This window comes from Rhinopithecus roxellana, chromosome 2, assembly GCF_007565055.1.
Source record: "Rhinopithecus roxellana isolate Shanxi Qingling chromosome 2, ASM756505v1, whole genome shotgun sequence".
Lineage (NCBI taxonomy): Eukaryota > Metazoa > Chordata > Mammalia > Primates > Cercopithecidae > Rhinopithecus > Rhinopithecus roxellana.
Genome location: NC_044550.1, coordinates 37,123,985 through 37,146,740, shown reverse-complemented (window position 1 = coordinate 37,146,740; position 22,756 = coordinate 37,123,985). Strand labels below are relative to the sequence as shown.

General features: G+C 42.6%; 1 protein-coding gene across 1 annotated transcript in view; it reads right to left on the bottom strand.

Annotated features, from left to right (window-relative positions):
* Positions 1-22,756, bottom strand: part of SCARB2 (scavenger receptor class B member 2) — a 57,240-nt gene that overhangs the window by 20,086 nt on the left and 14,398 nt on the right. Inside the window, exons 2-4 of the mRNA XM_030915655.1 lie at positions 17,267-17,424; positions 2,528-2,675; positions 1,103-1,291 (exon numbers count right to left, since the gene is read on the bottom strand). Of these exons, the coding sequence (XP_030771515.1) occupies positions 1,103-1,291; positions 2,528-2,675; positions 17,267-17,424 (495 nt within the window). The remainder of the gene's footprint in view (positions 1-1,102; positions 1,292-2,527; positions 2,676-17,266; positions 17,425-22,756) is intronic.

Here is a 22,756-nt window from a genome sequence, read left to right as displayed (position 1 = left end):
GTAAAAACAAAAAAGCAAGTTATATAATGCAAATTATCTGAGAAATGGTGAGATATTAGCAACAAGATCTACCTGGCTGACGGACTGAAGCCACTGGGACCAAAAGGGCCTCAAGGGAACCTTTGCATAATATCTCTCAGTAGGAGGCTCTTCTGAAATTATTTCCAGAAGGAAGGTTCAGTCAGGGCTTGACAGGAAATCTGTGCTTCCTCTGGTCCTGTGAAGCTGTGTTCCTCTGAGACAGGACCCTCTAGGGAACTCCTGTCTGGTCTGCTCCTCCAGAATGATGCATTCAGAGTTGGTGAGGCCCTACTTTTAGGACTCCTGTCTCTCACACAGATAATTTTTAAAAACTTGCTCACAATACTGTTTTAACAATTTCCAAGTTTTGTATAACCCTGAAGGCCCAGGGACACAATTAGTGCTGTTTGCCATAAAAACTGGAATGCTACAGGATTACATGAAGAGGGTAAGACTCTGGAACAGGCAGAGCCAGAAAACAGCTACAAATTTAAAGCTGAGGAGACTCATCACAATCCCAGAGCACACCCCTAATCTAATACTCTTCCTTCCTGGGGTTACTTTATCTTTTACCAACTTCCCAACTATCCGCTGCACTCAAGGGTTTTTTTTTTTTTTTTTTTTCTGACAGAGTCTTGCTCTGTCACCCAGGCTAGAGTGCAGTGGTGTGATTTCAGCTCACTGCAACCTCTGCCTCCGGGTTCATGCAACTCACCTGCCTCAGTCTTCCGAGTAGGCGAGATTACAGGTGTACATTACCACACCTGGCTAATTTTTGTATTTTTAGTAGAGATAGAGTTTTGCCATGTTGGCCAGGCTGGTCTCAAAGTCTTAACCCTCAAGAGATCAACCCACCTTGGTCTCCCCAAGTCCTGGGATTACAGGCATTAGCCACCGCACCCGGCCTCAAGTTTTTTTTATTTCCAAAAAACACTCCATTTTTCACATACTTTACAAGATATCTTAATTTCTTGTTAAGTTAAGGCAATTTCTAGAAGAAACTGAAAGTTAATCTGGCTTGGGGTGCCCCTACCCGCTGTCAGCTAAAAAAAAGAGGTTCTGAAAAGAAAAATCGACTTACCTCATAGAATAGGCCAAAATAGGGAGAGATGTCGGGCCTGAAAACATGGAGAAGGGACAAGATTTCATCTTTGTAGCCCCAAAGCAATTCGTCAACTGTGTGAGTCACAAAGAGCTTCTGCTGATAGGCTTTCAACATGGCCTCGATGATCTCCCTGAGGAAGTGGACCCGGGACCACTCTATGACAGTCTGCGGAGCAGAGGTATATTAAGACAGCAGCATCCCCTCCAAAGCACCCCCACCCACTCTCTCCTACTACCCCCTCAGCAAAGTGGGTTGGAAATATAAATGTAAAGGCTGAGATTAAATAGCTGAAAAATCAGACAGTCAGCTCCTTTCTGGCTGCATATGGAAGACAAAGCCTCTTCTCTGTCCTTTCTCAGTACTACATTTTGTAAGTGTAATATTTACAAAAAGCCCATTTGCAGGCTCTGAGTCATCCAGACACCACAAAAGGGGAAAAGCTCTTGTAAACATGTCGGCATCTTTGGCCGCAAGGTGGCGCTACCTTCCTCCTGAGCAGGGCCAGAGGCTCATTATAAACCCGACCTACACCCCTGGGACTAGGCGGCAGGGACCTAATACCGTCTAGGTCCTGGGTCCATCATCAGTGTCCAGCTGCATATGGAGCAGTCACCTAGGGGTTAGGGTGGGAGAGTCGGAAGGGGTTGGTGTAGGTGAATTAGAATGTTTACTGGGCCAAGAACAGTGGTTCACGCCTGGAGTCCCTGGCCGTCAGGGGAGGATCCCTGGAGCCCAGGAGGTAGAAGCTTCAGTGAGCTGTGATGGAGCCACTGCACTCCAGCCTGGGTGGCACAGCAAGACCCCGTCTCAAAAAAACTAATAATAAATTAATTAATTAAATTTTAAAAAAGAATGTCTCATGGGTCTCAGTATAGAATAGATGTAGAATAGGTGTCATTATTAGGTGGAATTACCATTATAAACAGAGCCCATTGAAATCACAGTAGGCTGTACTCAGCCCAGTCTATTGATTTCTGGTGTCAATTTATGAATTTTGAGAATATAAAATCCAACATAAAAATCTGAAGTAAGAAATGGTATACAAATTTCACTGATAGAATTTCTGAATGAAAAGGGGCAAATAAACATTTTTAAAATTATGAGCTACCAAAAAATCCTAGGGGCATATTTATTTGTACAATTGCTAATCCTGAACACACAGGAAGAAACTGTGAAAACAAATCCTAAAATCTGAATTTTGTCATCATTTGAAAAGACCTTGATAGATCTTAGAAAAAAGTCCAAGATGCACTTTAAAGAAGAAAAAGGGTATTTTTCTTTTTATATATGTATATTTCAACATAACTTAATGGCTCCTAAATGTAAAATCATAAACAACATTAACTTAGCTTTTTCCTTTCTTCCAAAATCCAAATTAATGGTATTAAAATGCCTACTTACCAATACAGGAATATTTAACGTTCTAATTAAGTCAATTTTAGGGTCTCCAACAGATTGGTCTCGTTCAAAAACATATGCCTTGTTGCTAACAGCAGATATTGTAGTTCCATTATCTCCAAATTGAACATTTGCTTTGTTTCTGAGTTCCCTAAAAGAAAGAAAGAAGGGTTTTATTCAAAAATAGGCACCACTTTAATAAGGAAGACTTTTCCTTTCTTTCGGCATCAAAGTTATATTTTCAATATAACATTCCCAATATAACATTATATAGAGACTGCAGCTACTAAGCCTTAAAAAGCTGGAGACTGAAGCTATAATGTGGGAAGGAAACGAGGCCTAGGATAGAGTCTTCTCAAAAACTTTGTTTTCATTCTTTTCTTTCCTGATGAGGGAGGTGCAACAGTCAAGGGTCACCTTGACCAGGGAATTAAAGTCAGTGAACTCTCTCCTGGGTTATGGTTTGGTCCTGAAGTATTTTCAAAATTTTCAGTTTGGTTCATAGATTTAGTTTGAATTTCAATGTGTTTACCAATGTCTTTTTGTTTCTAAATTGAATTAAATTGAAATTTTATTTTAAAAAATAATGCCCAAAGCTTAGTAAATTACAGGAATTCACTCCTGTTTCTTTTTTTGAGATAGGGTCTCACTCTGTTGCCCAGGCTGGAGTACAGTGGCATGACTACAGCTCACTGCAGCCTCAGCCTCCTGGGCTCAAACAATCCTCCCACCTCAGCCTCCCAAGTAGCTAGAAGTATAGGAGCATGCCACCACACCCAGCTAATTTTTTTGTAGAGATGAGGTCTTACTGTATTGCCCAGGCTGGTCTTGAACTCCTGGACTCAAGTGATCCTCCTGCCTTGACCTCCCAAAATGCTAGGATTACGGGCATGAGCCACCACACTCGGTCTCTGTTTCTGATACACAGCACAATTTGGTTGAAGTTGGTGCCCCCAAATGAAGCATTAGAAAGTTCTTAGAAAGTGCCTGGTGCTAGGGCTGGGCCTAGAGTCAGTGTGAGCAATGTAAGAGGTGCCAAAACAAGTAATAATCACGATAAATATTTTAATGCACTATTTATTAAAACCAAAATTTATGCCAAAAATTTATGATGAACAAAATTTTAAATGAAAACAGGATCTGGTCTTTTGTTCATCAAATGCCTCACACTAGCCCTAGCCCTGCCTGGTGTTCGATAAATAGTAGGTGTTCGATAATAGTAGGTGTTCGATAAATTCCAGTGACTTTAGTTTCTTTCCCTTTGCTTACCTTTCCTTCTTCCTAAACCAGCTAGGGTTATTATGTCTGACATGGTAACCACTAATCACATGTGACTACTGAGCACTTAAACTGTGGCTAACTGGAATTGAGATTTGCTGTAAGTGTAAAATACACACAGAATTTCAAAAACAGTGCCAACCTTTTTTTATATTGATTACATATTGAAATGATACCCAGTAATAATGGGTAAAATTAAAATATATTATTAAAATTAATTTTACCTGTTTCCTTCTACTTTTTAAAAAATGTGGCTACTAGAAAATCTTGAAATCTTAAATTACACACGTGGTTCACGTAATATTTCTATTGGACAGAGCTAATTTAAGAGCACAGGTTAGGAAGGCATTGGCCAGCTGGGCTACCCACACCTCCTCTGAGGCCTTTCCCAACCACAGTAGCACAGGGATTTTTCTCACCCACCTGTGGATGTCTGTACATGTCTTTAGCATTCAATTATAAACTTCTGAATGACATCATTTAGATTGTGAAAGAATTATCATGTAGCCTCAGGCAGACTGCAAGCAAGCTGAAGGCTGAAACTTGTACGTAAAAATCCTCCTCGGTGATGATGGAGTTATGTCCCAATAAACCCATCATAAGTTGAAAAGATCCTAAGTTGAAAGTTTGTTTTTGATTCAACAACTTAGTATCTTTTCAACTTATGATGGGTTTATCTGGATGTAACTCTATCATCATTGGAGGGGCATATTGAATATATTATCATTTTCACACCATTGCGAAATGGTGTTCAACTTCATTTAAGTTGAACCATCGTAAGTCAAGGACCGTCTGTATATTATATCTCTTTATACCTCTTAAATCCCTTCTAGATTTTAAAATAAAAACAGATGAGAAAATAAACAAATGCTTTCATACGATGCAGAAAAATAAATGAGTCTTTGTATCTTCTCCAGTAGAAAAAAACAAACCATTTTTTTCTGTGCTCTCATACTGTAACAATTTACACAGAAGATTTCTGAGACTTCTGGTCATCAAGAAGTGTGTGGCGTTTTCTCCCCACCAATAATTCTGCAGTGTCCTCCAATTCAATTCAATTCTGATACTTTCTACTTGGACATAGCATCAGATTCTGCAGGTTGAGACTGCCTTCCACTTCCTATGCCAATCAAAAGCCCCAGGCTGTTTTACCTGTGCTGCCAAACTAATGGTATAAATTGGGGTTCCCATCCCCCCATGCGTGGGCTCAATTAATTTGCTAGAGCAGCCCAGAATACCCAGGGAAACACTTACATTTTATTACAAAGGATATTACAAAGTACACAGATCAAGAGATGCATTGGGCAAGGTATAGGGGAAGGAGCTCAGAACTTCCATGCCCTCCGCAGGCTCGCTACTCTCCAGGAACTTCCCCATGTTCGGCTCTCTGGAAACTCTCCAAATTCAGTCCTTTTGGTTTTTTTATGGAAACTACATTACATAGGCGTGATTGATTAAATCACTGGTCATTTGTGATCATCCCAACTTTCAGCCCCTCTCCCCTCCTGGGAGGTTGGGGGATGGGGCTGAAAGTCTCAACCCTCTAATCCTGTCCTCTTCTTTCAGGACCAGCTCCTATCCAGGAGCCATAGAGGCGGCCAGTCATCAGTCAACTCACTAGCATACAAAAAGACACTTATCACTTAGGAGATTCCAAGGATTTTAGGAGCTGTATGCCAGGAAATGGAAGAAGACTAAACACATATTTCATCGTATCACATGTCTATATCCTACGCTCTGTCGAGTGTATAGAAGGAAGCACACTTCATATCACATATATGCATATCACACATATCACACTAAGCACCAAGCTATGCCTACTAATCCTATAAATATCTGACACTTGCATAGCTCTTCAAAGAGTTTAACCCACATTATTTTATTTTATTGAATCCTTACAAGTCTGTAGTACAAATAGAGCATGTAGTATTGCCCCACTTCACAGATGGGGACACAGAACACAGGCAGAAGAGTCAGAACTTGATCCCAAGTGTTTCTCATTAGCACAAGGTGCTCCTCCCTCTGTATGAGACAACCTCTCCTAACAGGTACCTAAGAAACACCTGTAGGATGAAACCAGCTAATGCCTCAACAAATGCCTCTAACCAAAGCCAAATCTAAATGATACATTATACGCCCTTCCAGTTTACAAAGAATATATTTAAAAATCTGATAGACACTTCCGTGTTAAAACACTTACACAGCTTGAAGTTCGGTGTTTGCAGTGGACTTTTCGTTTGTTAGACAACCATTCCCCTTTCTTCTGGTAGTAGCCCTGATTTCCTTTCCTCTCTTGTACCGTACAGCTGTGTAAGACCATCGGTCAAGGGTGCTATGGGACCTAAGCTCAACCAATTCCTTTCCTCTGGTCTCTAAATCCTGAGCACAGTGCCTCAAGACAGAAAACACAGTAAAAGAGCCAGGCGTGGTGACATGTACATGTAGTGTCAGCTACTTGGGAGGCTAAGGTGGGAGGATGGCTTGAGCCCAGAAGTTTGATGTTACAGTGAGCTATGATCGTGCCACTGCATTCCAGCATGGGCAACAGAGCAAGACCTTGTCTCTACCAAAAAGAAAATTTAATTTAAAAACAAGAAAACTCAGTAACAGACAGGATTCCTCCTGGTGGCAGACACATGATGTGATGATGATCAATACATTCTCGTGACCTGGATCTTTAAAGCTGCCCTGCATCCTGCTTTTGTCTTCTAAGCTGCTCTCCTTGATTCTGTTAACCTACTTTATAGCCTCCAAACAGATTCCCCTTTTACTTAAATTAGCCAGAGGAGAGGTAGTTTATTTTGCTTACAACCAAAGAGCCTTCACTTAGAAATCATTAACTCAGTCTTTTTATAGATAAGAATATGTAGATTCAGGACCAATCAAAAGTGTCAGGGCCAGGTTAAGAATGCTGGTGACCTCACCTCTCATCCAGGGTATTCCCTGATTTTACACAGAGGTTAATTCACAGTAATTTATTGGAATATGGGGGAGAAAAGGAAATTTCAAAGTCAAACTTTTGTGTAAGCCAAGGCTGGTGCCTGCAGAGAGGAGCATATTGATCAGTTACTGTCCTACAAGATCAAAGAAGACCAAAGGAACTTTCAGAAATACAAACGAGTTTGAAAAAACAAAACAAAAACAACAACAAAAACAAAGCAAATTTTTGGCCTAGGCAATTAAGGAACTATACTTAAAAGTGCCCAGCATGGTCCCTGATATTTAATAGATGCTAATGAATCTCAGACTATAGTATAACATTTGTGAATTACTATGATGGTCCTTGTCATTAAGAAAAGGTTCAGTTATGCTCCATGAACTATTTAATCAGGTAAGAAAATTCATGGTTGGTTTTAGAAATAATTTTAGAAACAATAGACTGAGATAAGGAGTAGAAATCAAAAGGAATAATTTGAATTAGGTGGAAAATTAACATCTGTATGTCTAATTCCTCAGAGGTGTCTGATAAATTGGATGCATATAATACTATCATAGAATCATTATCTTTCAGTCATATTGGTTCCTTCATTCACCTAATCCTCTGTTGAGAATTACTATTAAGAAGTGATTGAACACACACTGGATACAAACTAGATTGAGATGTGGCAGGCAGGGTTGACATTCAACCCTGGTTTCATCTTACTCACTGCCTCTGGGCTCCAGTTTCCTCATCTGTAAAATGGAGGTAATAACGTACTCACCTTGTAGGGTTGTTATGAAAATGAAATCTACATAAATTCAGTTAGAACACTACCTGGCACACCTGCTGCTTAGGAGGGATTAGCTACTGATACCACATGCAACGGCTTGTGCTAAGCTCTTGAGATGGTGTGACGTTAAGTCCTGGTTCTTGTCCTCCAAGAATCCACAGTAGAGCATGGGAGGCTGCCTTCAGAGGCCACCTCCCTCACAGTAAATGCATTGTGGGCATACAGGGGAGGGAGGGATGGCGACTGGAAGGAGACTCCTGCAGGAGACACTTTTGCTTGATTCTGGGAAGAGTGGGCTTCTGCAGGTGGGAGGGTGGAGAGGGCGTTCCAACAGAGGCAGCGGGAGGGCGAGGGTGGGCAGCACAGCATGAAAACACTTCCCACGTGGGGAGTGAGAAAGCTGTGGTCCTGGAGGAGGAGGACACGCTTTAAAAGACCATCACAGATCCAGGCAAGGCTGGGGTGATGAACACACCAATGTGGAAGGAGTACTGAAGTCTTAGGGTGACCACGGAGAAGAGGGAAAGCAAGGGGAGCGGGCCAAAGGCACAGGCTGAGAAGCCCCTACCCTTAACTTTGAGTACCCTGCCCACTCAGGTAACCGAAGGTGGCAACCTCTAGATACAAAGCAGGATACTGAGAAGAAGTGGTAAGAGCAGGATCGGGAGAAGACTCACCCGCTTGTTGACAGTGTGCAAGAAACAGTTTCATTCCTTAAGATGGAAACATCTCCCTGGTCTCCCTGTCCCCAGGCAGTGACCCCTAGGCTCATGCAGGCAATTCACCTAATGTACTACATGCATTTAAAACTCACACATACCTGGTCACAACCTTTTGTGCATAAGATGGTGTGAGAGATCTTTTTCTATTTTTTTTAACTTCTGAGCAGTTTAAGGATTTTTTTTTTCAAAATCTGTTTCTATTTTGGCAAAACAAACACAGTTTTAGCTACCAATCTAAAAACATTATCAGAGAAAAGTGAGGCAAGTTTAGAAAAAAGGATACAGCATTCTCCTATAATAATGGAAACAATGATCATGGTGTTCCTAAATTTTTTAATATCTCTTTATGTTAAAAAAAATTTTTATACAGCTTGGCTCAGAGACAGATAAAGAACTAAAGGGTTAACAGGACAGAATTAGACAGTATAAACAAAATTCCTGCCTTTGCTAAATTGCAAGGAAGACACTTAGATCCTGAAGAAATTAAATGTGGAAAAATAGAACTATAAGAAAATCGACTTGAACATCAAACCATTGAAGGGAGTAAAAGACTTTTAAAGCTCAGACATGACAGAAATGTTGAAAAAGAATAGACTTGACTACAATATATTTTAAAAATTAACAAGGCAAACAATGGAAAAACAGTTGCCCCAAATGAAACATAAAAAGTTCACAGAGTGGCATGAACGTTCCAGAACCCAGACAAGCAAATCAACAAAGGACAAGAACTAAAAGTGTGGAAACACAACTGGCTGGCAAACATGGGCAGAACATTCAATCCATGAGGTAACCAGAGGAGAAAATGAAAACGGATCTACATGTTCAGGAAAGGAACAGTTAGGTGTAGTAATACATTTACTCTATAAAATATAATCATCATTAAAATTCATTTGTATGAAGACCAAAATATAAAATCAAAAAATCCTATGCTATAACATTATATGAATAAAAAACATGTATATTTTATATGTGCACATGCATATGTACACAGTATGATAATCATCTAAAACTCATCCATGGAAAAATGGCCGAGAAGATATCCACTAAAATGTTAGTTAGCATTGGTTATTTTTCAGACAGTGAAGCCATGGATAGTAATTTTTGTTCAAAACTTTACTGCATTTTCAAGTTGATCTTTAGTGATTATATATATGGGACACATATATATGTGTAATTTTAATAATATATAGTTTATACTCTTAAAGATAATGCTGTATACATTATATATGTTGATATTTGAAAATCCAGTATTACTTGATATCAATGAATAATAAAATAACTTAAGATATAGCCCTAAATCTTTTTAAATAATACAAGCCTAAAAAAGAAATGAATAATCCAAATGGCAAAACTAAGAAACCCCAAAATAAGATCTTTCATGGGATATTGTAAATTTAGCAAATACTTCTTAGAAATATGAAAATTAACTGGAAGTGCCCTTAGACAAACTGTTTTCTTTTTTAATCCTTGAAATGTTAAATGGTAGGCAAAATAGAAAAAGGTATCTGACAAGACAAAAAATAAACCTCAAAAAGGCTGCAGAAGCCATGGAATACCATGACTTGGATACAAATTTTATACAAATATGTCCCTGAGCAAAAGGATCATGAGGCCAGTGAGCCTTGTATTCACAGACCTGTTCCAGGGCTGCTCAATCTGTAGCTTTACAAAAATGTAAATAATACACTCCATTCCTTAAAACAAACTGACTGGCTGTTATCAACATTTGGAACGCCCATCGTCTTTTTCCAAAAATATTAGTATTCTGAACTCCCCAATATGTGAAAGGTTTGGGAAATGTGCCACTGTAAATCCTGTGTCAGATGAGTTGGGCCCACCTCCACAGCCCTGCTTGGCCCTTCCCCATCTCAGAGGTTTCCCACCACCACATCAATCCATACTAACTGGTGAAAGGGGCTACATGCCCTCCCCTTCCTTTGCCCCAGGCCCCCTGGCATATAATTGATGGAGTCAGCTGAGTCAGTTGGGAGAAAACACTGGAGCAGGAGCTACTGGAATGTTCTGTCTTATCCAGCCTAAACAATAGCATCATAAAGCCACAAGTGACAGAAATCAAATCCAGTGAATGACTGCAAAAGGCACATGTAGAGACTAGCAGGCTCCACAGAGGGTTTTGACAGCTCCCTAAAAAGCCATGTTTTTCTACAAATCCCACATCTCATGACCCACTTAGCCCTGTAAGGAGCTCTTAGCAGCCTGCACTGCACATGTGCATATTCCTAACAAAGCCATTCATTTTCAGGGCCTGATTCCCCTTTCTTGAACCTATACTTGGGTTTCCTGAACTAAATCCTATGGTTCCGGCTATTAGGTAGGTGCAAAAGTAACTGCATTTTTTGTCATTACTTTTAAACACTTTTTAGTAATTGTGTCCTATAGTGTTAAAAAGTTTTTCCACATGTGTCCTATGAATTTAAACCACAGTTGAAGATGTTTAATTCACATATTCCACAAATATCCATTAAACAGTAGACAGTCAGAGACAAAAGGACTTGGTCACTGCACCCCATGGAGCTTCCAGTACACTGGGAAGACAGATACCTAAGCCAATTATTAAAATGCACTTAGTCACTGTCATAATGGATGCACATATTTATTAGTCCGTTCTCACACTGCTAATAAGGACATACCTGAGACTGAGTCATTTATAAAGGAAAGAGGTTTAATTGACTCACAGTTCAGCATGGCTGGGGAGGCCTCAGGAAACTTACAATCATGGCAGAAGGGGACACAAACATGTCCTTTTTCACATGGCAGCAGAAAGGAGAAGTGCCCAACAAAAGGGTTTTGCTTGTTTGTTGTTGTTGTTGTTTAAGAGAGTCTTGCTCTGTCGCCCAGGCTGTCATTCGGTGGCGTGATCTCGGCTCACTGCAACTTCTGCCTCCCAGGTTCAAGTGATTCTCCTGCCTCAGGCGGTGAGTGCCACCACACCCAGCTAATTTTTTTTTTTTTTTTTTTTTTTTTGTATTTTTAGTAGAGACAGGGTTTCACTATGTTGGCCACGCTGGTCTTAAACTCCTGACCTCAAGTGATCCGCCCACCTTGACCTCCCAAAGCGCTGGGAATATAGGCACGAGCCACCACACCCAGCCAACAGGGGTTTTTAAAAAGTCCCTTATAAAACCATCAGATCTCGTGAGAACTAACTTACTATCAAGAGAACAGCATGAGGGTAACTGCCCCCATGATTAAATTACCCCCACTGGGTCCCTCCCATGACATGTGGGGATTATGGGAACTACAGTTCAAGCTGAGATTTGGCTGGCGGGGACACAGCCAGACCATATCAACATACCACTTTACAATTGCTATAAAGTGGTATACTTGACACTTTTTTTTTTTTTTTTTTTTTTGAGATGGGGGTCCTAATCTGTTACCCAGGCTGGAGTGCAGCGGTGCAATCTCAGCTCACTGCAACCTCCACCTCCCAGGCTCAAGCAACGCTCCCACTTCAGCCTCTCAAGTAGCTGGGGGCCACAGGCACATGCTACCACACCTGGCTAATTTTTTGTATTTCTGTTAAAGATGGGGTTTTGCCATGTTGCCCAGGCTGGTCTCGAACTCCTGAGCTCAAGTGATCTGCCCGCCTCAACCCCCCCAAAGTGCTGGGATTATAGGTGTGAGCCACCGTGCCCAGTCTACTTGACATTTTAAATAAGATGTAACAGGGAGAGAGTATCCCAAGTCAGGCAAGTCTCAGGAGGAGATAGCATTTGCACTAAGTAAGATGTGAAGGTCAAGAGAGGTAGCGCTGGCGAATTCATTCTTGACTGCAGCAACAGCATGAATATTGGCAAGGTAGTGTGTCTGGAGAGCTTATAAATCATGGGAGTGGCCAAACGCGGTGGCTCACGCCTGTAATCCCAACACTTTGGGAGGCCGAGGCAGGTGGATCACTGGAGGTCAGGAGTTCAAGACCAGCCTGGTCAACATGGTGAAACCTTGTCTCTACTAAAAATGCAAAAAATTAGCCAGGTGTGGTGACACACACCTGTAATTCCAGCTACAGAGGAGACTGAGGCAGAAGAATCACCTGAACCTGGGAGACAGAGGTTACAGTGAGCCAAGATCGTGCCACTGTACTCCAGCCTGGGAGACAGAATGAGACTCTGTCTCAAAAAAAAAAAAGAAAAAAAAAAATCATGGGAGTAATACTGGTTGGAATTATGCTGTCTAATAGGGTAGCCACTAGCCACATGTGGCTATTGCACATTCAAAATGTGGCTAGTCTGAAATGAAATGTTCTATAAGTGTAAAATGTACACAGGATTTCAAAAATAGTATAAAAAAGGTTGTAAAGTGTCTCATTAATAATTCTAAATATTGGTAACATGTTGGAATGACACTATTTTGGATAGTTTGCAGAGTCTCCATCACATCTTAAGGAATTTCATTTAAAAATAACAACAACAACAAACAATGGGACACTTAGACACTGATCCTGGTTCAACTTCTAATTGTCGCCAGTGGGAGAGCTTGAAACACAAACTTTCTCTACCCAGTACACAATGTTTCCTCAGGCATAAAACACATACAAAATGGCTTTTAAAAATGAGGACCCATGTATTTTCTTAGATTTCTTCATATAGCAACAGGGTTCGTCTTTATAATTCTACATATTGACTTGTACAGACTAAAACAATTAATCCACAAAGACCAATAATATAGTTTTGGTGTCCCCTCCAAATCTCATGTTGAAATATGATCCCCAATGTTGTAGGTGGGGCCTAGTAGGAGGTGTTTGGGTCATGGGAAGGATTCCTCATGGCATAGTGCTGTCCTCGTGATAGTAAGTGAGTTCTCACGAGATCTGGTTGTTGTAAAGTGTGGCACCTCTCCCCTCTCTTGCTCCTGTTCTGGCCATGTGACAAGCCTGCTCCCCCTCTTCCTTCCACCATGATTATAAGTTTCCTGAGGCCTCCCCAGAAGCCAAGCAGATGCCAGCATCATGCTTCCTGTAGAACCTGTGGAACTGTAGGCTAATCTTAAACTTCTTTTTTAAGTAAACTACCCAGTCTCAAGTTGTTTCTTTCTTTCTTTCTTTCCCTCCCTCCCTCCCTTCCTTGCCTCCCTCCCTCCCTCCTTCCTTCCTTTCTTCTTCTTTTTTTTTTTTGTTTTTTTTTTTTTGTTTTTTGAGACAGGGCCTTGCTCTGTCACCCAGGCTAGAGTATAGTGGCATGTTCTCACTCACTGCAACCTCTGCCTCCCAGGTTCAAGCAATTCTCCTGCCTCAGCCTCCTGACTAGCTGGGACTACAGGCAGGCAACACCACACCAGGCTAATCTTTGTATGTTTAGTAGAGGTGGGGTTTTGCCATGTTAGCCAGGCTGGTCCCAAACTCCTGACCTCAAGTGATCCACCCACCTTGGCCTCCCAAAGTGCTAGGATTACAGGCATGAGCCACCGCACCCAGCCAGGTATTTCTTTATAGCAATGTAAGAACAACCATTCTATGGTACTCTCAGTACCATAGAAAAATGGTACTGAGAGTCAAATATTGCTATAAAGATAGCTGAAAAATGTGGAAGCAGCTTTTAAACTGGGTAATGGGCAGAGAATGGAAGAGTTTGGAGGGCTCAGAAGAAGACAAGAAGATGAGGGAAAGTTTGGAATGTCTTAGAGACTGATTAAATGATTGTCACCAAATTGCTGACAGTGAAGTTCAGGCTGAAAAGGTCTCAGATGGAAATGAGGAACTTACTGGGACTGGAGCAAAGTTCACATGTGTTATGCCTTAGCAAAGATCTTGGTCACTGTCATGTTCATGCCCCAGGGATCTGTGGAAGTTTGAACTTCGGAGTGATGATATAGGATACGTGGCAGAAGAAATTTCTAGGCAGCAAAGCATTCAAGATGTCGCCTAGCTGCTTCTAACAGCCTACACTCAGATATGGGAGTGAAAAAATGACTTAAAGTTGGACCTTATATTTAAAAGGGAAGCAGAACATAAAGGTTTGGAAAATTTGCAACCTGGGCATGTGGCAGAGAAAGAAAAAGCATTTCCACAGCCTGGGCAACATAGGGAGACTCTGTCTCAAAAAAAAGTTAAAAATTAGCCAGATGTGGTGGCACTTGCCTATAGTCCTAGCTACTTGGGAGGCTGAGGCAGGGGGATCCCTTGAACCCAGGAGGCCAAGGCTGCAGTGAGCCATGATCATGCCACCACACTCCAGCCTGGCAACAGACTGAGACCCTGTCTCAAAAACAAAACAAAACAAAATATTTTTGTGGGGAGATAAATTCAAGCAGGCTGTAGAGCAAACATTGCTAAAAAGATTTGCATAACTAAAAAGGAGCCAAGTGCTGATAGTCAAGACAATGGGGAAAAGGCCTTGAAAACATTTCAGAGATCTCTGAGGCAGCCCCTTCCATCACAGGCCCTGAGATCTAGGAGAACTGAGTGGTTTCAGGGACCAGGCCAGGGGCACCACTTCCCTGTGCTGTTTCCCACATCCCAGACACTCCAGCTCTAGCCATGGGGTTTAGGCACAGCTCGGGCCACTCCTCTGGAGGGTGCAAGCTATAAGCTTTGGCAGCTTCCATGTGATGTTAAGCCTGCAGGAACACAGAGTGCAAGAGTGAAGGAGGCTTGAGATCCTCCACCTAGATTTCAGATGATGTATGAGAAAGCCTGGGTGCCCCAGCAGAAAATGGCTCCAAGGGCAGAGCCCTCAAGAGAACCTCTACTAAGGCAGCGAGGAGGGGAAATGCAGAGCTGGCTCCACACAGAGTCCCCACTGAGGCACTGCCTAGTGGAGCTGTGGGAAGAAGGCCACCATCATCCAGACACCAGAATGGTAGAGCCACCATCAGCTTGCAATCTCAGCATAAAAAAACTACAGGGGTAGAGCTGCCTAAGGCCTTGGGAGCCCACCACTTGCACCACTGTGCTCTGGATATGAAATACGAAGTCAAAGGAGACGATTTTGGAGCTTTATGATTTAATAACTACCCTGTTGGGTTTCAGACTTGCTTGGGGCCTGTAGTCCCTTTCTTATGGCCAATTTCTCCCTTTTCAAATGGGAACGTTTGCCCAATGCTGATACCCGCATTGTATCTTGGAAGGAAATAACTTGTTTTGATTTTACAGGATTATAGGTGGAAGGAATTCATCTCTAGATGAGACTTGGGACTTAGGACTTTTGAGTTAATGCTGGAATGAGTTAAGACTTTGGGGACTATTGAGAAGGGATGATTATATTTTGACAAGTGAGAAGGACATGATATTTGGAGGCCAGGGGTGGAATGATATAGTTTGGATGTCCCCTCCAAATCTCATGTTGAACTGTAATCCTCAGTGTTGGAGGTAGGGCCAGGTGGGAGGTGTTTGGGTCATAGGGGAGGATCCCTCATGGTTTGGTGCTGTCCTCACAACAGTGGGTGAGTTCTCACGAGATCTTGTTGTTGTAAAGTGTGGCACCTCCTCATCCCTTGCTCCTGCTTTCGTCATGTAACGTGCCTGCTCCTGCTTTGCCTTCTGCCATGAGTATAAGCTCCCTGAGGCTTTCCTAGAAGCCAAGCAGAGCCAGCATGCCATGTGTGTACAGCCTGCAGAACCGTGAGCCAATTAAACCTCTTTTCTTTATAAATTACCCAGACTCAGGTATTTCTTTATAGCAATGCAAAAATAGCCTAATCCAACTAATAGTAAGAGCAAACACTTAAGTATCACTAATTATGTGCTAGGCACTAGTCTAAGCACTTTGTACATAATGACTCATTGACTCAATCTTCATAATAATCGTGTGACGGAGGTCCTATTTGTATCCCCATTTTATAGATAAGGAAATGGAAGCACGGCGAACTAGTAAGTTGCAGAAGTGGAATTCAAAATGGGTCATCTGACTCCAGATTCAGAGCATGAGCACCCAAGGGAGGAACTAGGATTAGTACTGATTCATAACCCATGAATCAGTCAGCAATAATTTATTGAGCAATCGATTACAACAGAATTTTGAGGCATTTTTATCATTCAGCAGTTCTGAAAAAGAAAGATCTTGTTGTCTGCTTCCTCTATTAATTTGTTTTCTAATTTGGTAAGGAGATAATTTATTAGAAAGATTATTATATGGGGGAGGGAGAAGGTATTATAATAGGGAAAAGGGGAAGATTGCAACAGAGAAAATGCTCTGATTCAAGCATCTCCCTCTACTAATCATTTAAAAATGACTACAGGGATCCTGATTCCCCAGTGTTTGAAATTGGTGGCCACCAGCAAAGACTCTAACAGACACTGCTACTTGCTTATTGCTTATACCCAGGATGGGTGGAGAAAAGGAGTGGGTAAGAAACAGAAAGATCTGTCCCAGACAACAGTAAATTCTGGAACTGCTTTAAAACTAGTTATGTGGGGAATGGAAATGGAGGGAGGCCCTAAAAGTCACTTAAGAATATCAAGGTAGCCGGGTGTGGTGGTGCTCACGCCTGTAATCCCAACACTTTGGGAGACCGAGGCGGGAGGATCACTTGAGCCCAGGAGTTCAAGACCAGCCTGGACAAAATAGCAAGACCTCATCTCTACAAAAAAAAATTATCTGAGTGTGGGTGGTGAACACTTGTAATCCTAGCTACTAGGGAGGCTGAGGCAGGAGGATCACTTGAACCCAGGAGTGGGAGGTGGCAGTGAGCTATGAGTGCTCTACTGCACTCCAGCCTGGGCAACAGAGCCAGACTTTGTCTCTTAAAAAAAAATAAAAAAATATCAAGGGGCAACCTTAAAAGGGTCAGGGTAAGGAGTAACTCTTCATGGTTTAATAATCACAGTCTGCCAACTCAGGAGGAAACTGCTGCACTTCAAAACACAACATGCTGAGACTTGGCCCAGTCCACAAAGCCATTCTCTGCTGAGGTTTCACACACACATACAAAACATCAGCAGCGTTTCAGACAAAGAAATCAGAAACTGTGCTCCCACACAGCCCTGGAGCCCTGCTCTTGGGAAGAGGTAAGGACGCAGGCCATACTGGGGTCACTCTGTATTTCTTGCAAGACAGGAGGCGGTCAAGACTTACCTGTAGGTGTATGGCCCCACTTCTTCCACCCGAGGGGTCTCCCCTCTGAGGATCTCCTCTGGATTGGTGACATTGAAGAAATAGAACTGAGTATACACAGGCAGAGGGGGCTTCTCCCAGGAGTCAAAGGCCTCGGTACCATTCCTTAACACAATTTTCTAGGAAGAAAACCAAAAGATTTACAAAAATGTAAGGTAGTAGTTGGCTTTAAACCCAAGAAGCAGAGGAAGGGATGCCCCCTATTCTGACCTCCTAGATCACTATTTTAATCATTTCACAGGCATTCAATGGCAGTCTCCTGAGAATAGGGCCATATCTTACACCAACAGAGCCCACAGTTCTAATAAATTAGAGAAGGCCTTCAATAAATATTTGTAAAGGGGCCGGGCCCAGTGACCCAGCACTTTGGGAGGCCAAGGCGGGCGGATCACTTGAGGTCAGGAGTTTGCGCTTGGTCAACACGGGGAAACCCCGTCTCTACTAAAAATACAAAAATCAGCTAGGTGTGGTGGCACGTGCCTGTAATCCTGGCTGCTCAAGAGGCTGAGGCAGTAGACTTGCTTGAATCTGGGAGGTGGAGGTTGCAGTGAGCCAAGATCGTGCCACTGCGCTCCAGCCTGGGTGACATAGCAAGACTCTGTCTCAAAATTAATTAATTAATTAATTAATAATTGTAAAAGAAGGGTACTAAAGACAGCACATGGGCAGAAGCATGAAGCACAGTATTACCAAAACCTAGGCCACAGACTGAGTGCCTAAAGGGCCTGCTGGCTTTAGGCAGCAGGATGGTGTATTCCATGGATGGTGTATCTTCTGTAGAAGTTAAGCAATTCTGAAAAGCACTCCCAGTTTGCCCAGATGAGAGAAGAATAAGGGGAAGGGCCCAAGAAGGCCAGTTTTGGTCCTTCCATTTCAAGTCGAACCACATGCATCCCTACTACCTCTACCACCAGGCGCTTAAAATGTATTTTCTTATTGGATCCCCAAAAACCCTAAAATGGAATTGCCTATCCCCGCTTCAAAAACCAGGAGGCCTAGCCTCACTGAGGTTAGCTGACAACAGAGACTGCACTCTGCACACAATCCCTCCTGCACGTTCCACCCCTGTTCTGCATTATAGGACGAATAATGCCCCCCATACTCTAAATTCCTAAGCTGAAGTCCTAACCCCCAATACCTCACAATGTGCCTGTATTTTGAGTCAGGGTCTTTAAAGCGCTGATGAAGGTTAAATGAGGTCATGAGGGTAGGCCCTGATCTAATAGGACTGATATCCTAACTGGAGGAGGAAACTGGGACACAGAGAAGCACAGAGGGAAGGCCATGTGAAAACACGCGGAACTGACGGTCCTCCACAAGTCAAGGAGACAGGCCTCAGAAGAAACCAACCCTGCCAACACCTTGATCTCAGACTTCTAGCATCCAGAACTATGAGACAAATTTCTGTTGCTTAAGCTACCCAGCCTGTTGTATTTGTTCGGGAAGCCCTAGCAAATTAATACACCACGGCTCCCCTAGAGTGAAGTATTCTTCCTGCCTCACTGACTTCAGGCTAGGCCAAGTGACTAGATTTGGCCAACAGGATGTGGGTGGAATGACAGTGCATCAATTTGGAGCTAAGGACTTAAGATGCACAGCAAGTTTCTATCTGCCATCTCAGAGTTGCCACCCTCGGAAAAGAGAAGAGCAGGCCACAGGTAGCTGCTGATCCTTCAGCCTAGGTTCTAAAATGGAGATGTGTAGACTAGTCCTAAAGCTAACCAGAAACCTGGGGTCCAGCCTCGTTCCACTGAGCCAGCTGAGCCCAAACTGCAACCAGCCTGCACACCCACATATTATTGTTACAAGCAACGAGACTGAGGAGTTACTTGTTACTCACCATGGCAGCAAAGGCCTGATAAATACAGTGCCTGAAGTTAACAGAAACCTGACACCTGGTATTCCCAACAGTCCTCTATCTGTTAATGGAGAAAAGCCTTGTATTTTTACAGTAAAAACGACTGAAATACAAAAACAATATAAAAGCACAGATTGCAAATAAACCAAAATGTGAACTTTTGAGTGTTGAGAATTTGTATCAGTTATAATTCACATCTGGATTAGGAGTCTTCCATTCACTGTTGCTTTTGTTTGGATTTTTACAACAGAAATAAATTACTTCTGTAAGCAGAAAAAAAAAAAAGTTCCCTTACCTTTTTTTTTAAGTGAAAATCTAAGAAACTCAGATTCTATAGGATGTTATGGATAGACCCTAAGGCAGGGAGAAGGAGTGCACACAAAGAGAATCCACTTCATCTTGGCTTTCCTCTGTTCTTGCAAAACAAAGGCGAGCTTGTTGCTGCCTCAGCTGTGGTCCACTCTGCTGCAAAGGCCCAGAAGCAGCCGCCCCGCCCCCACTCTTGGCTCTACCGCACTTCCCTTCCTGTGACTGTCAGGACAGTTGAGTGAGCACTCTGTATTCCTGCCTAATTTTTCCTGACAAGCATCATAGTGTGTGAAGTTTCCAGTGAGAAAGGACTTCAGATCTCATTTATTTGTTCATGTGAAGAAAATCACCTCAGAATAAGGAACCCTGAAAGAATCAGCAAACAGAAATGAACAGATGGCTAACCTCCCGGGTTTATCTTGCTGGGCTGGCGTCCAGCTTATAGGCAACCATAAATCTAAAGACAAGTAAAAATGTTTCCAGAAAGAGGGGGTTACCAGAAGGAAGGGTAAACCCGGTTGTTCTGACATGTGTTAACAGTGTGACTTGAACTTGTTCCTCCAACCTTCAGGATAGAAATAAACATTTAGTACATTTGACTTCTTAATGAAACAAAGCAAACGAAATACTAACAAGAACAATAAAAACAGTCCTTGACAGCGTGCCAGAGTCACAACCAACCCAGACTGTGTTACAGCAGGGCTTCTCCTCTGTCTGCCTCCACCCCTACGGCCCTTCTCTGCCTGGCCACTTCTTAGCTGAGTCACCGGCACTCAGACAGATCCTCATAGCCCCTTTTACTCCATTCACATCTTGCCCTCAAGAGTGGTGGCTTTTCCTGCTCCTTTCATATGTCTCTTTTCCTCCACCTTACAAGCTGGATGTTTGTCAGGAAACTGTCAATCCCAGAGTAGATCACGTGTTGGAGAGTGAGTGAGTGTGTGTGTGTGTGTGTGTGCACACGTGCGCGCATGCTCACGTGAATGCACTAAGTAGGAAGAGAGATGGGGAACAAGAGGACAGAGAGAAGTTGTAAATACAGCTGCCAACATTTCTAAAACAGTTGTGTCTTTATTTTTATTTTCTCACTTTTAGCTCAGAGAATGACAGTTACCATTCAGTTACCATTACTACCACGCCAGCTGCAATTTACTATGAGTCTGCTAAAGTCAGGTGCTATGCTAGGGGCTTTACAATGTACATTATCTCTGAGTTTTACGATGACACTACAAAATAAAAATCCCCATTTTGCAAACAAAGAAATGGTGGCACTGGCTGTCCCAAGTCACAAAGCCAGTAAGTGAAATCAAATCTGACCAAGTCTAGGTCTGCAGATTTGCTCACCCATGCAGCAGCTGCTACCCTATGGCACCCTGAGGGTAGAGTTGCCAGATTTAGCAAATAAAACCTGGGATACTCAGTTAAATTTGAATTTCAGATAAACAACAAATAATTTTATAATATGATTATGCCCCAAATATTGCATGGGCTACGTCAAAAATGCTTTTATTCATAGGAGATGCATGCTGAAGGATTTAGGAACAAAGTGTGTGATAGCTATAACTTACATGCAAATAATTCAAGAAAAAGTGTGGCCGGGCGCGGTGGCTCAAGCCTGTAATCCCAGCACTTTGGGAGGCCGAGACGGGTGGATCACGAGGTCAGGAGATCGAGACCATCCTGGCTAACACGGTGAAACCCCGTCTCTACTAAAAAATACAAAAAACTAGCCGGGTGAGATGGCGGACGCCTGTAGTCCCAGCTACTCGGGAGGCTGAGGCAGGAGAATGGCGTAAACCCGGGAGGCGGAGCTTGCAGTGAGCTGAGATCCGGCCACTGCACTCCAGCCTGGGCGACACAGCGAGACTCCGTCTCAAAAAAAAAAAAAAAAAAAAGAAAAAGTGCATCAGAGAGATAAAGTAAATATGGCAGGATGTTAACAACTGATACATCGGACTGAATCGAAATATCACACAAGACAGACTCATACTAAAACGTTATTTGTTGTTTATCTGAAATTCAAATTTAACTGGGTGTCCTGTATTTTATTTTAGTTGGCAACTCTAGCCCCAGAGGGACAGTGAAACTATGGAGCAGCCATAAGTTGGACCCTGAACTCTCAGGGTTTCCTGGAGTGTCACCCCCGCCATCTGGAGGAAAGGAAACTAGGGCAGCTGTGTGAGGTCACAGTCAGCTCCTGGTCAGGAGCCCACAGGTGAGGAACCGGGAAAGGGAGAGTTTAACTCCACAGTTTCCAGGTGGCCGTGCAGCCCCAGTATGCTAATGTGTCCAAAGAAAGCACCTCAACCTCCTGCCACAAGATGGTCCAGAGAGGGCTCTGTTTTGACTTAAACTTTTAATTTCTGCCCCTTCTATTTCTGATCCTCAGGGCATTCAAGTGTGCACTCCCAGGGGCTTGCTCCGCAAAGGAAGGCCTGAGAAACTAACAAATAGTAACCTCAGCCTCAAGACCGCGGACTGTCTGGCACAGGAAGTCATTCATTCCGCCAGATACAACGAGCTAGTGTCCCCCTCAAAAGCGCCCTTTGCCAGTCTGAACAGAAAGCCATGGCTTGGGAACAACTGATCCTCCTCACTGAGGGTTCTGCTGTGGTGGTGACAGCCACCAGACAAACCTTGTAATCAGCTGAGTCTTCTTAGTTACACTAAATGAAAAAGCAGCATAAGGCCTTAAATCAGTTTTACAGTGTGAACCTGGATATTAACAGTGGCACTGTGGAGTCACAATATAACTGTTGCTTATTAATTTTAACCAAGATGAACATAAAGGATTTTTCCATGCACAATACTGTGGCACTACCACTAAAACAAAAATACTGGAAATAATCAAGTTATGTGGTGAATTCGCAGTGTCAACAGCTTAAATTAATAATTCGGATTGAAAAACATACTTTTCAGTTAATCAGCCAATAGGTACCTACTGAGAGCTTTCTATGTGCCCGGACTATGCCCTGCAAACAGGCATAGGCCCTGTCTGTAAGAAGAAATTTAGCTAAGGACACAAAACCAACATGCATGTAACAGGGAGTGAAAAACGTGTAATACCCGGTAATTCAGCCTAACAAACAGCTTATGCCTGAAACGATTTAGATCCTTCCAGTGGCATGGATCTGTGATAAAATTCCCCCATCTGAACACCTCACAGGCTGCTCCAAGACAACATGACCAAAATGGACTCAGGATTTTCTCCCCTAGTTGATCACTAAGTCCTGCTTATTTCACCTCCTCCTCTTCCCCATTTCTATCCCAAGGCACATTTCATC